At 33.4% G+C, this 16,187-nt stretch overlaps 1 protein-coding gene and 1 pseudogene across 1 annotated transcript in view; one reads left to right on the top strand and one right to left on the bottom strand.

Moving 5' to 3' along the window:
- Positions 1-16,187, top strand: part of XRN2 (5'-3' exoribonuclease 2) — a 76,432-nt gene that overhangs the window by 15,296 nt on the left and 44,949 nt on the right. Inside the window, exons 14-22 of the mRNA XM_006921547.3 lie at positions 3,240-3,284; positions 4,773-4,904; positions 8,362-8,480; positions 10,516-10,651; positions 11,902-12,009; positions 12,097-12,186; positions 12,847-12,919; positions 14,483-14,566; positions 15,485-15,582. Coding sequence (XP_006921609.1) covers positions 3,240-3,284; positions 4,773-4,904; positions 8,362-8,480; positions 10,516-10,651; positions 11,902-12,009; positions 12,097-12,186; positions 12,847-12,919; positions 14,483-14,566; positions 15,485-15,582 — 885 coding nt within the window. The remainder of the gene's footprint in view (positions 1-3,239; positions 3,285-4,772; positions 4,905-8,361; positions 8,481-10,515; positions 10,652-11,901; positions 12,010-12,096; positions 12,187-12,846; positions 12,920-14,482; positions 14,567-15,484; positions 15,583-16,187) is intronic.
- Positions 84-202, bottom strand: LOC112471099 (annotated as a pseudogene).

Below are 16,187 nucleotides of genomic sequence, written 5' to 3'. Positions count from 1 at the left end.
TATTAGGCGAGGCTCTCCTTGGTTGACCTCACAGATTGCAAGGACCTTGTCAGCTTACAATCCCTTATTTTTTTATTTCTTAACGCCTATAGCACCTGGTCTTCCTAGGTGGTCTCCCATCCAAGTACTAACCAGGCCTGACCCTGTTTAGCTTCCGAGATCAGATGGGGTCGGGCTTGTTCAGGGGAGCATGGCTGTAGAGCCCTTGGGAGCTGGTATGGAGTGAAAAAGCGCCTTCAACAGAAACCTCGAGAATCGTTGTCATTTAAGGAGGAAGAGGAGCCAGTTCTAGAGAAATAGGAGGAAATCCTTGAAGAGAAGAGAGACCATTGCTACTGCCTGAGGTGTCAGAGCAAGATGTACAAGCCCCTAGTCATTGGCTAGGGGTTCAGAGGCCCTGGGGAGTTAGTGGGTTGGAGGGTGATTGTGGGGGAGTGGCAAGGGAGGCAAGCAGTGGGTAAAATGAGCAGATAGTAGTAGGAAGGAAACCTTTTTAGAAACTGATTTTACAAAAAGTCATATGGCCGTTTGAGCAAATAACATAATAATATTGCTACATTGCTTAATGATTTCCTAACAAATGAAAACATGTCATTGTATCTGACAAGATTTCATATTTTCTTCAACTTTGTATATTGTAGCTAGTGATCTGTTATTTTAGAACTTTGGGTACCATTTTAAGTAAAACAGTGAGTGGACTGTAAGCATTCTTTCCAAAGCCTTTGGTACTTGGTAATCTTCTTCTGTGAAGGCAAGAATTTTACACATGTAAAATTCATATAACAAAACTTTGGGATATCAAATGTCTACCAGAACAGCCATTTTTAACTAAGTCTTCAATAATTACAGTGGCTCCACTTGACCTGCTGCCATTTATACTTAAAAAAAAAACCAAAACCTATATATACTATATACTACTTGGTATGAAGACCTCATGTTAGAACAGTCCTTTTAATGTGGTTTTAGCAGTACTATTAAATATTGTTGATATTTGGCATTAGAGCAGGATATATGAGGTTTGATAGATACCAGAGTGCTTCAGATTTAGGTAATATGGTTTCCAGCTGGCCTGGCTGAGAGGGCATTTTAAAACTTTGGATCCTTTTTGGTGTCCTTGATATCATACAGCGTTTATCAGCATGATCGGACATTATATTTATGAACTCTCAAAAATTTAGTATAAAAGTATATGGGGGGGTGTGTGTGCTCCTGGGGCATGTCTACTTTTGACAGATTTCCAAAGGCATCTAAAAAATCAGTAAGGTCCACCTAGATGAACCTATTCTGTTTATGTGTGACTAACACCCTTAGAAGTAGATATTTAACTGACCAGAATAGATAGTAGAAAAGAAATACATTAGTATTTGATATTAAAATTGAGCAGTTAGGTCAAAAATGTGATGCTTTTTATTTTATGAGCTTTGATGTTTGCCTCTTACTTTGCAAATGTTCATCTATTCAAAAGTATTTATTGTTCATCATGTACCAGATAGTATTCTGAGTGTTACTAATACAACAAAACAAAACAGACAAAAATTTGTGATGTGTCAGAGCTGATATTCTTTGGGAGATGGATGATAAGCACAAAAACTAAGTAAATTATATAATGTATTAGTGATAAGTGCCGTAATGAAAATTAAAGCAGATGAGGAAATACTTGAGAAGGTAGAGATGGGGAGTTTGCAATTCTAGAAAAGGTGATGAGAGTCATCTGCACCAACAGATGACTTTAAATAAAGACCTAAAGGATGTGAGGGAATAAACTATGCTGATGTTTGCAGAAAGGGTATTTCAGACAGAGGGAATAGCCAGTACAAAGGCTCTGGGGCAAGAGCATACACAGAATATTTAGAGAACAACAAGGAGCCAGTGTAGCAGGAGTGGAGGAAACAATGAGAAGATGGTAGGAGGGATCAGGAAGCTGATGGAGGACCAGATCACTAAGATGGAGGTGCAAAGCTGAGGGAGGGGATTCCGTTTTGGAGATATGAAGTTTGAGTCACCTAAGAAATGTTGAGTGGAGAGAGATCCTGGTTGGACCATTATAAGCATATAGATAGTGTTTAAAGCCGTGAGACTAGATGATTCCTCCCATGAGAGTAAAGAAGTGGAGAGGTCCAAGTATTGGGCCCAGAGGAACACCAACATTAAGAGGTTGGGGAGTCTAGGCAAGCAGCAAGAGTGAAAGAAGAGAACCAGGTGAGTGTAGTGTCCTGGAAGTCAAATGAAGAGCATGATTCAAGAAGGGAAGGATCATGGTCAGATGAAGACTGAAAACTGAATAATTTCAGTGTTTAGGTCATTGTTGACCTAGGTAAGAAAAGTTTCCTTAAAGGTGGGGCTAAAAGCTCGATTAAAGAAATTGGTGGTTTTCATATCTTAGAAGGTTTTAAGATAGTCACTGTATATCCAACATTTAGTCCCTATCCTGATAGAAAGCACAAATTTCAAATTTTGTTAAGACATTATATTGTAGTTAGCCCTACTGACTTGGAAGAGATAGAAGTGCAACTAGTAGGATGATGGTCAGTATAGTACCAGCTGGCCCCTGTTTTAGACTACAGCAGCAGCCACAGCCACCTTAGCTGTCATTTCAGTGCCTTGATAGTCACAGAAACTTGAGCATGGAAAGAGTACTTTCTGGGGTAAAAGAGGCCTTTAGTGGCCCAAACATTTATTGGGGAGCAAGATCAACCCCAAAATGTAAACCATAGCTACATTTTGAAATTGAGTGGAGGGGAAGAATCAATGTACGGGGAACCCTTTTCTGTGAGTTTGGCCCAGAATAAGAAACAGACTTCTGAATATTCTTCCTCTCATTAGATTAACTTTTTGGAACTTGAGGGTGAGGGTAGTGTTTCCATAGAGCCCACTTCCATCTTTACCCGCTTGTGCCATACATGTTACAGAGTTAGGAACTGTCAAGCCCTTTTTAGGTAAGAGGCTTGTTGTCATGACTCTCATTCTTTCCTGAAATGATATCAAAAACTATTTGAAAAAAATTAAGAGGAACAATGAAATTGTATCTAAAGTCAATATGAAATGCTTTCTGTCCATCTCAAGTTCTGATAATCAGCACTTTAAACATATAATCCATTGCCTAGTTTAATTATTATGTACCTAGGTTTCTGGGGTCTTCCTTTAAAACTTTAATTGTTTCCAGAATCATTCCTGGTAATGTTTAACTCTTACATCTTTGTGTAATTATTTGACAGAATATGTGGATTTTATACTTTTAGGACAGTTTTAGAAGACGACAGAAAGAAAAAAGAAAGAGAATGAAGGTGAGTTTTAACTAACTTTGTAAGATTGGCAATAGCATAAGTTTACAATTTTAGAGAAAGATGTTCATGACAATAGCTTTTTATTTCTTACCCAGTAGGAGTTAGTTAGAGACATAATGTTCACTCAGCTGCCTTCTTATCTGGAGAAAGAATGCTAATGTCTGTTTTAAATAAGTTGTTTCTCAGCTTTGGAGCCTGAAGGGATATACTTGATTGGCAGGAGTGACTGGTGGCACTTAGCTATTTGAATTTTTCTTTTTACACTAATCAGGTATTGTTTTTGTAATAAAGAGTTAACCCTTTGTATCGTCTCAAAAGTTACTACACTCTGTCTACATCTTTGTCAGGTTAGTCTTCCCAGAACATGACACTCCAAACTTTGTTGTTTCTCTGCTTAGAAATCACCAGTAATTAGTCTCCTCAGAATCCAGTTCTGTTTTAGTCTGGTATGCAGAATGCACTATAATCCAGTCAAATTCTAGCCGCCCAGCTTTTCCACAGCTGTCTTCTAAACATAGCATGTCTGTCCCTCCAGACTCAGAGCATTGCCTTTATTTAGTGCCTGCAAATGGATTTTTGACTTTATGACTCCCTTACATCTACCTTTTCCACAAGGCCTCCCTGTTGTTTCTGCCCTTAATCCAGAAGTTATTTTATTTTATTTTATTTTATTTTATTTTAATTTTATTTTATTTAGTAATAGTCCTTTCTTTTTATTCTGGTGCTTCTTGCCGTGATATGTTTCCTTAATTGCATGCTTTATGGTCATTTAACTTCTGTAGTTCTTGTTTTTCTTGTCTTCCTTACTAGATTTTAAACTTACGAAGTTTAGGGGCTGCCTTTTATTATATTTTATTGGAATTGAGGAATTCAGTAACTGATAAGAGAGAAAAGTAGAGTTGTTTATTTTTGCAGGTAGGTTCAAAACCACTTAGAGAGGAGCATATTTGTTTTCTACCTTATATATAATTATTGTTTTTAGTCAGTATCTTTTAAAAATAACTTTCGTCATTCAGCCATGACTGTCACTTATTCATATCTTTAATCATAGCTCTGATTAATTATAAAGAGTTAAATTCTAGCAAGGTGAAGGGTAAATAAAAGTCATATTCTTAAGTATGAAGCAAACTTTTGATTTATTTTTTACCTTACTAATTATATTTATTTGCCTAAAATTTTGTCTCAAATGTGTTCGGAAATTGGTAAGTAAACATAATAGAATAGCCTAATGGGACTTGAATTTTCTATATTTATCAGAACAGTGAGTTATATGTACTTTTAGAGCAGAGGTATTAAATATTACAGACTATTGTTTACAGGGTAAGTTATCATTAAATCAAAGTGTTGACAACCCTGTAATGTTCATAGAAACCTATTACATCTTTTAAGTGCTTACAGTGGGGACTATTTCATTGCCTCTTTTCTTCCTGTCATCTAACTTTGTTGTGATTTAATTTTAATTTCTACATTCATTTCCATTTATGTTAGAGAGATCAACCAGCTTTCACTCCTGGTGGAATATTAACCCCTCATGCCTTGGGTTCAAGAAATTCACCAGGTTCTCAAGTAGCAAGTAATCCAAGACAAGCAGCCTATGAAATGAGGATGCAGAATAACTCTGTAAGTGACTCACTTTAACATTGAAGAGTAGTGACTGTCAGATACTGGCAGTTGTGGGTGAATTTTATCACTTAGCCTAGAGTCGTTTTGTGTTATATTTTTTTCAATTTCTTTTGCCTTGAGATGTTTTTAATTCTGTTAAATTCATTTTTATCAACATAAAAATATCTGAATGATATAAAAGAAAATGCATGTAAATATAGACAGCTAAGTAGCTGCAGTCATTCTGTAGTGCAAATGGGCCACAGAGTTTTACTCTTCCGCCAAAGATACTGGGTGGTGATGGTGTTAGAAGCATGACCGACATCCAAATTTCTCATTGCTGGGGCAAAAGAAGAGGGTGGGTTTCGCTGCCTATTTCCCTCCTTCCTTCCAGGTATCAGTCAAGGTCATTTTGCAGAATAATATTCCTCAGGTCTGTCAAATACAGGTACTCTTTACTGCCTAAACGCTCACTGTCCAACTCAGCTTCCTATAATAGTGGCAACAGATCTTGAGGTCAGGGCACATGGCAGTGCAGCAGCAGGGATGAGGGAACAGACTATCAACTAATATTTGCAGACAGATAAAGTTATTGCTTATTTTGGGCTAGTAGGCATTGAGAGAGAATGTTGTAGAGGGCGGCAGATATTATGTAAGGTTTGGTGTCTTATGCAAATTATTGCTGTGGTATATCCAAGGAAATTGCATAAGTTTTTAAACATTTTTGTTATTTAAATTTTATTCTAATAGTTATGTTATTGATGGTCAAATCCCTATTACAGGACAATCCTATATGCAGAATTTTTGCCATATCGGGAGACTGATTGGATTTATATTCTTATAAATTCACATCTAGAAGTTTTAGGACCTTATATTTAGAATTTGAGAATTGAGATTTTGCTCCTCTTGAGAGAAGCAGCCTGGGTTTCTGTTGTGGTTTTTGTTGTTTGATTTTTGTTTTTCTTGTGCTGTTAAAAGAGTGAGATGTGCAGAGTCAGTGAAAGGGATTCTACAGTGCGACCCTTGGGTAGAATAGGAAGAAAAACTGATGTCCATCATTTAAGATTATGGTGACTGCAGTCTCCTCAGAGTAGAACTGAAAGTGACTGGTATTCTCAAACACCGTGTCGGTGATAAGGATACCTGTACTTTTCTCTTAATCACTGGGAGGGCAAGTGGGTTTAAACTTTGCCAGCTGTGTTGCTTTGAGGAGGATTCCATTGTTAAATGCAGGCTCCACAGGACTAGACTCACTGTTGATTAATAATGTCTGCCATGGGAATAGAAGTGGGGAGATTGGTGAGTAGGTTGCTTATTTGATCCTTTCTAATTCCTCTTGACACAGTTATTTCTGTTAGAGGCTTTACATGAAGGGGTTTTCATCTAGAATGTTTCAAATTTAAGGAAATCATGAAGCCAGATTATCAGTTCATTTAAAGGGAGCCTTTAAGGTTACGTTTTAGTTTTTCTTAATGTTTGAGTGTAGTAATAATCTCCAGTAGTTGACTAGTTTCTACTGATGGTCAGCATTGTTAACGTTCTATTAGATCGCTTTTGTTTGCTCATAAATATATGTTTTTTTTAAATATGTTACATTCTGAAGTATGGTTTCATTATATCTGTGGCCATTCTCAGTTTAATAAAATTTGATTGCAAAAACAGCTTTTTATAAAGAAATTTGAATTGGTATGAATCGGATATGTTCAAGAAAGAATATGTTGTTGGTAGTGACAGAGCAGAAAGGAGAGCAGTGGAGATTTAGTATTAAAGAGCAAACACCTTTTATTTTCTTGAAGGTGTATTATCTTTTTTATCTGAAGGCAGTTTATATCTTGTTTGTCAATTGGGAAAATTTGCTTGATACAACTTCTGTGTACTTAGACAACTGATAGGAATGTCACTCTCATAATTTGATCTGCATGGATTATAATAATAATGATTTATTGAATGGTTAACCACCATGTACCAGGCAGGCAGTATGTTATTGATCTTTCACACATTTTATTTAATCCTTGCAATAACCTATAAAAAGATAGAACATTATCATCCTTATATGAAGTCAAGGCTGACAGGTTAAATAAATTGCCCAAGACCGTATAGCCAGTAAAGGTTAGACTTGGTCTTTCAAACTTGGATCTGAATGACTAAAAATCCACTTCTCATTTTCCAAGTACAACAATGCCTTCCTGTATTTATTTATTTTATTTTTTGACAGTATTGGCCATATAGTATCATGAATAAAATTGATATACATTTTAAAAAGGAAAGTGTCATAAGCTCTATGAAATATAATTTCACTGTGTTGTAACTTTTCTTGGTCTGTGGTATGAGCTACCTTTTTGCTAAGGTTTTTAGTTATAGTATCATTAAAATAGCCTCCTCAGCTCTCAACTTAAAATTAATTCAGTTTACTAGAAATATCTAATATATTGTGAATAACCAAAGAAAACCTTTACTGTGAAAACTTTTTCTGCCATTTACATTTTTGGTCATTTAACATAAACTAAAGTTACAGAAGATTGTAATTTTTTTAATTAAATATTAAAATACTTTAGGGTGCTGCTATGTTCATGAGTTAATATACGAAGGGAAGATAATACTGATAATACTTTAAAGATAATATTTTAAGATAATACTTAAAACTGATATCCAAATCTGAAATAATAAAATATGCATTTTTAAAAGATGACTAATATATTTTTATTTATACCATGAATTTTAGAACAATATGTATAATATAATTTAAGTTATCCAGCAGAGTCTCATTAAACTGTTGCTTTCTAGAGTGGTTGTACTAGGTTGAACACTTACATTTAATTTCATTCTTACCAGCATTGACTTCTTTTTTTAAATTTTTTTAAAAAATTATTTTATTTTATTTTAGGTGAGGCAACCTTTAGTTGACCTCACAGATTGCAAGGACCTTGTCAGCTTACAATCCCGTATTTTTTTATTTCTTATGCCTACAGCACCTGGTCTTCCTAGGTGGTCTCCCATCCAAGTACTAACCAGGCGCGACCCTGAGCATTGACTTTTTAATATATTATTTATACATTATTTATGTGTATATATAATTATATATATTTTTCCATTTATAACTGTGTTATTTTGCGAAAGTGATAGTGAATTTATAACACAAGGGAACCACCAAAGGAAAAACCTATTCATGTCCTATAATTTTAAAAGTCTGTAAAATTAAAATTTTCTTTTTTCTTCTGAAGCAGTTTTTACCCTGAAAATATTTAAAAATTTTTTATTTTAAGCATAGGAAGCTTGATACTCTATATTACTCTTTTGCGGGGGTAGGTGCAGTAGGCCAAGATCAGTCTTTGTACTTTCTAAATATATTTACCATATCTATTTGATAGCTTTAAGAAAAGTGTTTCTGTGAAGCATGGTGGTAATGGCAGTTGGTTGTAACTTCTTATGTGAAATGTATACTTAAATCCTTCCTCTGTAATGTAATTGTCTGCAGAGTCCTTCAGTATCTCCTAATACGAGTTTCACTTCTGATGGCTCCCCATCTCCATTAGGAGGAATTAAGCGAAAAGCAGAAGACAGTGACAGTGAACCTGAGCCAGAGGATAACGTCAGGTGAAGCCATTTTTTGGTAGCACTTTGTTAGCAAATTGCTGAAATAGATGCAATCTAATTAATGTGATTTAGCTTAGAGCAGCAGTGCCTTCAGATGCTTGCCTGTGATCTTTTTATCCACTGATAATTAATGTGGAGGGTTAGAATAGTCAGTAAATTCCAGTGAGATATGTAAGCTATAGCTGTTAAACCTAAGTATCCAGATTAGTATGCATGCAGGTTTTTGTCCTCCAAACCACTTTTCCCTCTGAGACCAAGCACTAGATCTGCTAGGCATGAGGTGTTTAGCTCTGACTGTGTGATCTGAATGTTACTGTTTCGAGATTAAATTTTCAAGCTACTTAACCTAGAAAGTTCAGTTCTACTTGGATACTTAATATAGTTTGCTTAATCTTCTCAGTTGAAAGGTTATTCATCAAAATGAGATAATGCAAAAGTCCTTTGGTTAAGAGATAAATATGTATATATTTTTCAAAACCACAGACTTGCATATACACAATTACATTTCTTGGCAGAGAAGTTTTCCTTTAGCTGTACATTTAATATTTACAGTAGGAAACTTCAATTCTTTAATTTACCCAGAAGTTTGAGTATATTAAATAAGATTAACAGCCTCTTGTGTAATTAAATTGAGGTTTGAAGCCTGGGGTACAAGTACAAAAGGCCGATCTCAATTATAACTCCTTAAGAATTTGGCAAAATGATATATTTCAAAGTTAAACAATAGTGGTCCACAGCTCATGCTGCTTTTGTAGGATGTGGATGGTGTGTTTATATTTATGATTAGAAACTTCACAAATGTCATGTATGGTCTCCATTTCTAACATTCTTTGATGTCAGATTCTGAGATCTGTAGTGACTTGTGATTGAACATTTACCTCATCTGAGATTTTATTCTCTGCTTCCATAACTCTGGACTTTTCTCTTAGAGTGTTTTTGTTTTACTGTGTAGCCATCATAGTCAATACTAGCTTAATAGCTAACTTGATTTATTTAGTACTTTATTGTTTAATCCTGTTGCTGTGGATAATCAAAGTAGAAATGTTTCTATCAAGGAATGTTTGGAGTTCTAAGCATTTATTTCATTGATATTTTCTCCTTGATGTTTATAAATCCCTTGTGTGTGGTGAATTAAAATTGGTGTGGTATATTCTGAAACATGACTGCAATTAATTGGTAAGATCTGGTGCTTGGTAGAAAATAGCTGTTTAATGGATAACCATCTTGATGTTCTTGATCTATCCTATAGTGTTCTTTGGCTTTATGTTCCTTCAATAAAATGTTTAAATCTTTTAGAGAATGAGAAATGAGTACTAAAAAATATATACCTTGGGTGAAAATGTGGTTCTTCATATTGTATTTTCAGTGATTAGTGATGATTTAGTGGATTGATTGACTTGCTTCTCAGTTTTAGCAGAACATACATACATCTGTGTGTCCTTCCATTAAGCCAAAACAACTGTTATCTGAAAGAGGGATAAGGCCCAAGGATATGGACACTAGATATACACAGAATTTCTGTGTAGTTCCTAGATTATTATGTTATAAACCCTTTTTTTTTTTTTTTTACCGTTTATGCAAGTCATTTTTTAAAAGTGATTTGACTTTCTTTGTATAAATGTATTTTAACAAATTGAGGAACTTGATATATATAAAATAAATATTTTCAGTATTTGAATCTTAAAATGTAGTTTAAGAATTGTGCCACAATCAAAAACATGTAAAACAGTAAGAAAATATGAGCAAACAAGTGTTCTGTATCTACTTTAATAAATGGTTATTTTTTTCCTTTTTTAAGTGTAGTTTTATAATAGTCTTCCTAAAATCAGTGTTTGGGTTTATGATGTTTACTGTCAAGTAATAATAAATCCTGTGAACTTTTTAGAAATAATTAAATGAAATTGTATTAGCATTACTGTTTAACTCATTTACATTTCACCTGGATATTAAATATAAATTGATTTGGGTGTTAAATCAGTAGACAGTTACTGAAAGTGTATTTATTAAACATAAACTGGCTTTGTCTGGTTTTTAGGCTGTGGGAAGCTGGTTGGAAGCAACGGTACTATAAAAACAAATTTGATGTTGATGCAGCTGACGAGAAATTTCGTCGTAAAGTTGTACAATCTTACGTTGAAGGGCTCTGCTGGGTTCTTCGATATTATTACCAGGTACAAAAAGAATATTTTCTTGTAATCTCTAGCTAATCATTTTAGGAAGATAGTAATTTGAGCTATATTTGGAAATTAAACCCAGATTCACTTTCTTAATGCTTCCTATTTAGAAGTTTATTACCTTAAATAATATTTGTTTGTAAAGCTCCTTAGATGTTAATATGTAAACAAAGCTAATTTTTATTGTTAAAGGATTTCAGCATCAAGTAGTGTGGTTGAGTGTACTTTGTCTTTCAAATGATTAAAGTTTTAGTGTTTTTTAATTGGAATAACAAAATAACTGAGTAACTAATAGACAGTCACTAAATGACTGAATGAAGGACAAACCCTGGAAATGCTGGTAAGAATTTGAAAGGAATTTAAATGATACTGTTTCCTCCGTGTATTGTAGCGATGTTAAATGAAGTGCTTTTTCTTTGGAGTAATCTCTATCTGATTTAAAGCCTTTGATAATTGAGATGTCAGACTGGTAAGAAATTAGGTAGACATATAGGGGATGTAACACCTTTAGATAATACCTGATTTTGTGCTAAAAGTGCAAGTTAAGTTAGGTTTGGTATGACCTGGGAATAGATGAAGTTTGTTGGTAAGTAGAAAGTAATTTAATGCACTAAGCAGCAATATGGTATTGATTGTAAAATATTCTAAATTCATATTTTACTCCTAAAATCAAGATTTTAATTCCTTAGGCACAGTCAAAACACACATCAGGAAAACTCCTCTTTTCTATGAGTGTAACTTGCTTTTGTTATCTTTCTGATGGGTTTACTTGAAATGAAAATATAATAGGAAATTGTAAAATGAAACTTTTGGCTGTTTTACTCTTAGTCACTTTCAGTAATGTCCCTTACCTACCTGTAGGCTCAGTAAGTGTCAGCCGCAACTTCTCTTCATTTTATTTGATAATGGCAACTCTAGAGTTGAAGAGAAATGGCAACAAACACATTTTAAGGATAAAAATTTTGACCAATTTATGTCTGTAAATATGAAGTTTGGTGTTAACTGATTATTAAAGATGCTTTGCAGTATTTCTTAAATGAAGGATCCATTGATATAAAGTAAAAAGTTCATATTTAATCAAAATAACTTAGGACTTCTGGGAAAAAAATTTATATATGGAATATAAACTAGAAGTCATGTATTTTATAAACAGTGTATTGTAAGTTAATGTTCTAATTTTTATTTGTTTTTGTAATGTAACTGTCATTAATATAGATTTTTGGTTTTGTTGTTTCTAATGATTATAGGGCTGTGCTTCCTGGAAGTGGTATTATCCATTCCATTATGCACCATTTGCTTCAGACTTTGAAGGTATTGCAGACATGCCTTCTGATTTTGAGAAGGGCACTAAACCGGTAAGCTTGATTATTTAGAGCCATAAAATTCATAGAATTCAGGCTTAGATAAAAATTGTGTCTTGAACTTTTTTTTCTTCCTTGCAGTTTAAACCACTGGAACAACTTATGGGAGTTTTTCCAGCTGCAAGTGGTAACTTTCTACCTCCATCATGGCGGAAGCTCATGAGTGATCCCGTAAGTCTTAGTATTTCGAGTGTCTTGGTAATTGGGGTTTTTTCATATGTTTTACTAACATTAGTTACAGTTGCTTTTGCATCTCAGTTGAAACAGTGAAATGCAGAAATAAAGTAAAAATATTTAAATTCTTCTGTATATTTTTCACGAGTTTTTTCACCCTGCCTACCTTGTCATTAGTACTCTACTCAGTAAATAAAATTGTGTTTTGGGGAAATTTGTATGACAATCGTTTTGTTCTCAGCCTATTTGTCATTATTTTTACTTATTCCAGCCCTGTGTAGTGACTACCAGAGCTCAAAAGACTGATCTTTCTGAAATCACACCTAAGCCTGTTCTGTGTGCTAGCTAGCTAGAAAGAGTGAGATCCACCCAGGAAATAGAGATTATTACAATCAATAAACTCTTCACTCACTATCTTGGGCCCACAGTTGTCAGCTTTACAATTCTATAATAATGCGCTTTTTTCCATCATTTAAAATAAAATTGTTAATTTTGTTTTATTAGACTTGGGATTAATGACCTGATAACAGATTTTAAAAGGAATGAAACCTCATTTTTTTCATCAGGCTTGATAACTTGAGTGAAAATTGTATCAAATTATGTGTAACAGAAACATGTGACTTCTGGTTTGAACCTTTACTTTTCTCCCTGACATAGGATTCTAGTATAATCGACTTCTATCCTGAAGATTTTGCCATTGATTTGAATGGGAAAAAATATGCATGGCAAGGTAAAATTTAGATATTATTTCTTTTCATTAAAATTATTTTCTCTTTTTGGTAAAAATGTGAGCAAATATGATTTATGGGATGAAAGTATTTCTGTAAAAGATAAGTATTTTAAGAATTACATGTGAAAATTTGCTGTTTAGCAATGATAGTAATTTTAATAGTAACATTGGATTGAAATAGATTAATTATTATATCTTTTGTTTCCTTTGTGATTAATTCATGAGAGGAGACTTTCTCCTTCCATCTAAAACTCGTTGATACCTTGTTAGGATCCTGAAAGATGTAGAAACATGATAGTGTCCGTGTGGAGACTGATTTTTGCTCCATGGAAACTTTTGAAAAATGTATTAGAAATTTAGTTTAAATACTTGACATTAATCATTACTTAAAGTTTATCTCTTGTGTATTTATTATTTTCTCATTCCTTCTGTTCACAGTTTTGTAAGAATGGCAATATAAAATTACTACTAAATTCAAGGTGCTATTTACCACTCGACAAATGTGTGATGATGATTGTAAAATACAATAGTCTCTCATTCAGTAAGCCAAGTATTGTTTCACACCAAAGCTTCTTTCAGCAAATCATTTTAACCTTCTCTTCTACCATAGATTTTCTAGAAAAATAAGCACATTTGTTAAAATCATGTTTTCACTCTTTTTCCTTGATTATTCCCTATGGTTCAGATGACCAATAAAGGCAATAATCACAAATACAAAAGTTTTGAGTGGCAGTAGTTTCAAAATAATTTAGCTCTGTTTACCGTTTCTCTTTGCTACTTAAAATTTTTATTTCTATATGTTCTAGTATATATAGAAGCAGAACATATTTAGCTTTAATTACTTTGTATATTTTTCTAGTACTAGATGCTATATTACTGGTATGCTTCTTTGAAAATTATGCCTGTATGTGCAAATAAAGCAATGACTTTAATTCTAGCACACTTCAAAGGACAATTTTCAGCTTGAAAATGAACATCTGTTATTCTCTCTCTACCCCCACCCCCAGTTATTTAAGCAAGTCTCTAAAAATTTTTTGTATATAAATTATTAGGTTTTAAAATGTAAACAGAATACTATGCAGTTTTAGAGCTGGCAAGGACATCCCAAGTATTCTAGTTAGACAGACCTTCTGAGTATTTTAGTTGTGTGATCTCTTTTTACAAAAGTGGAAACCGAGTCTTAGAAAAACAAAAAAGGATATGCTCACACACTTGGAAGATTTACTGGCCTGCCCAAGGGCATCCTAGTAAGTAAGTCCAGAACATAGACCGATGTCTAGGTGGCAATTTGTTGATTTAAATCAACAGTTTTATCATCAGAGAGTTACAACTCAGCAAACGTGGTTTTCCATATGAGCCATTTTAAGGATGGAAAACAGAATTTTTTTTCTACCACCACATAGAAAGTATTCACACTTCAATTTTGGCTAAATAGAGTTCATTTCCAAAATGTTTTGATATTAGCAGGGATACTCTACCAGCAGTGTTTATTTGGACCAGTGATAACTTGGAATTTAGGTGATCCTAATAGCTGAGGTGTGTGATGTGCATTTGTTTCCCCAGGTGTTGCTCTGTTGCCATTCGTGGATGAGCGCAGACTACGAGCTGCCCTAGAAGAGGTGTACCCAGACCTCACCCCAGAAGAAAGTAAGAATTATACTTCCATTTGGTCACCATTGAATCTGTGTAATATAGAATTTACATTTTCTTATAAAATTCAACCTTTTTTTTTTTTTTTGTCAGATTTCCCATGAAGGACATAAATCATTAATTTTACTTCTTTATAACAAATGTTATCTTTGCTTCTTAAAACTTATTATCCATAAATTGAATAGTAATTAAATGAAAAATTTTTAATTATAATGTTAAATTTATAAGAAAGCAACACTTCATGACATACACACACAAAAGTAGTTTTGCCTTGGTAGGTATTATTAATTTCATCCCTCTCCCTTCTTCCCATTGCCTCCCTCAAATAACAATAACTTTGCTTGAAAGGTTAGGTTGAAATAAGTATTTGTCCTCAGAGTGCCAACTTTGAAATGTTCCTTTGCATAAAAAGTGGTATTTTGTCGTTACTACTGACAGTTAAAAGTATTTTTTTTCTACCACCACATATTGGAAATTGCGAATTTTGGCTCTATTGGAAAATTTATTCAATACTAGTATAATAAACCTATAGAAATAATTTCTCTATTGATCATCCTTAGAATAATCTTTGTTATTAGATGATACAATTTGTGTTTCCTCAGGGAATGTTTATATATTTCTTATAGTAAGAAATTGAGTTCTGTATAAGCAAGAAAACTTTGTCTAATAATACTGTATTCAGGTATATTTTAATGATAATTTTTTAATGATAGTCATTGATCTTTGAAACTTTATTGTCAAATTTTTTTTCCTTCTACAGAGACACATCATACATGCAGGTCTATCACTTTTAAATTGTTTTTTGTAAGCTTTATAATTAAGTTTTTAAAATTTAGATGCTTATTTTATTCTCATAAAAATTGCTGTTCCAGATATAATTGTTTTATCTTTATTCTTTTCTTCTTTTCCCGCCAGCTAGAAGAAACAGTCTTGGAGGCGATGTCTTATTTGTGGGAAAACATCACCTACTCCACGACTTCATTTTACAGCTATATCAGACAGGTTCCACAGAGGTATAGACTCTTTTCAATGATGAAATGATTTTAGACAGTATAGTTATTTGGTTAACTCATCAGAAATACATTTTTTAAATTTTGGTAAAATACAAAAAATTTACCATTTTAACCATTTTTAATTGTATAATTCTGTGGCATTAAGACCATACACAGTATTGTGCAACCATCACCATTGTTCATCTCCAGAACTTTTTCATTTTCCAACCAGACACTCTATACCCGTTAAACAGTATTAAACAATACCTCTCCATTTTTCCCTCCCCCAGCTTCTAGTAACCTCTTTTTCACTTTTTGTCTTTATAAATTTACCAATTTTTGGTACCTCACATAAATGGAATCATATAATATTTGTTCTTTTGTTTCTGGCTCATTTCACTTAGCATGTTTTCAGGATTTATCTAGTTGTAGCATGTGTCAGAATTTCACTTTTTTATGGCTAAATAATATTCCATTGTATTACATACCATGTTTTATTTATCCACTCATCTGTTGATGGGAACTTGAGTTGTTTCCACCATTGGCTATTAAGAATAATGCTACTGTGAGCATTGGTGTACAAGTGTATTTTTGAGTTACTGATTTCCATTCTTTTGGGTATGTAA

This window comes from Pteropus alecto, unplaced genomic scaffold (genome assembly GCF_000325575.1).
Source record: "Pteropus alecto unplaced genomic scaffold, ASM32557v1 scaffold45, whole genome shotgun sequence".
NCBI lineage: Eukaryota > Metazoa > Chordata > Mammalia > Chiroptera > Pteropodidae > Pteropus > Pteropus alecto.
The sequence above is the reverse complement of the archived record's forward strand: the minus strand, read 5'-3'. Positions and strand labels throughout refer to the sequence as shown.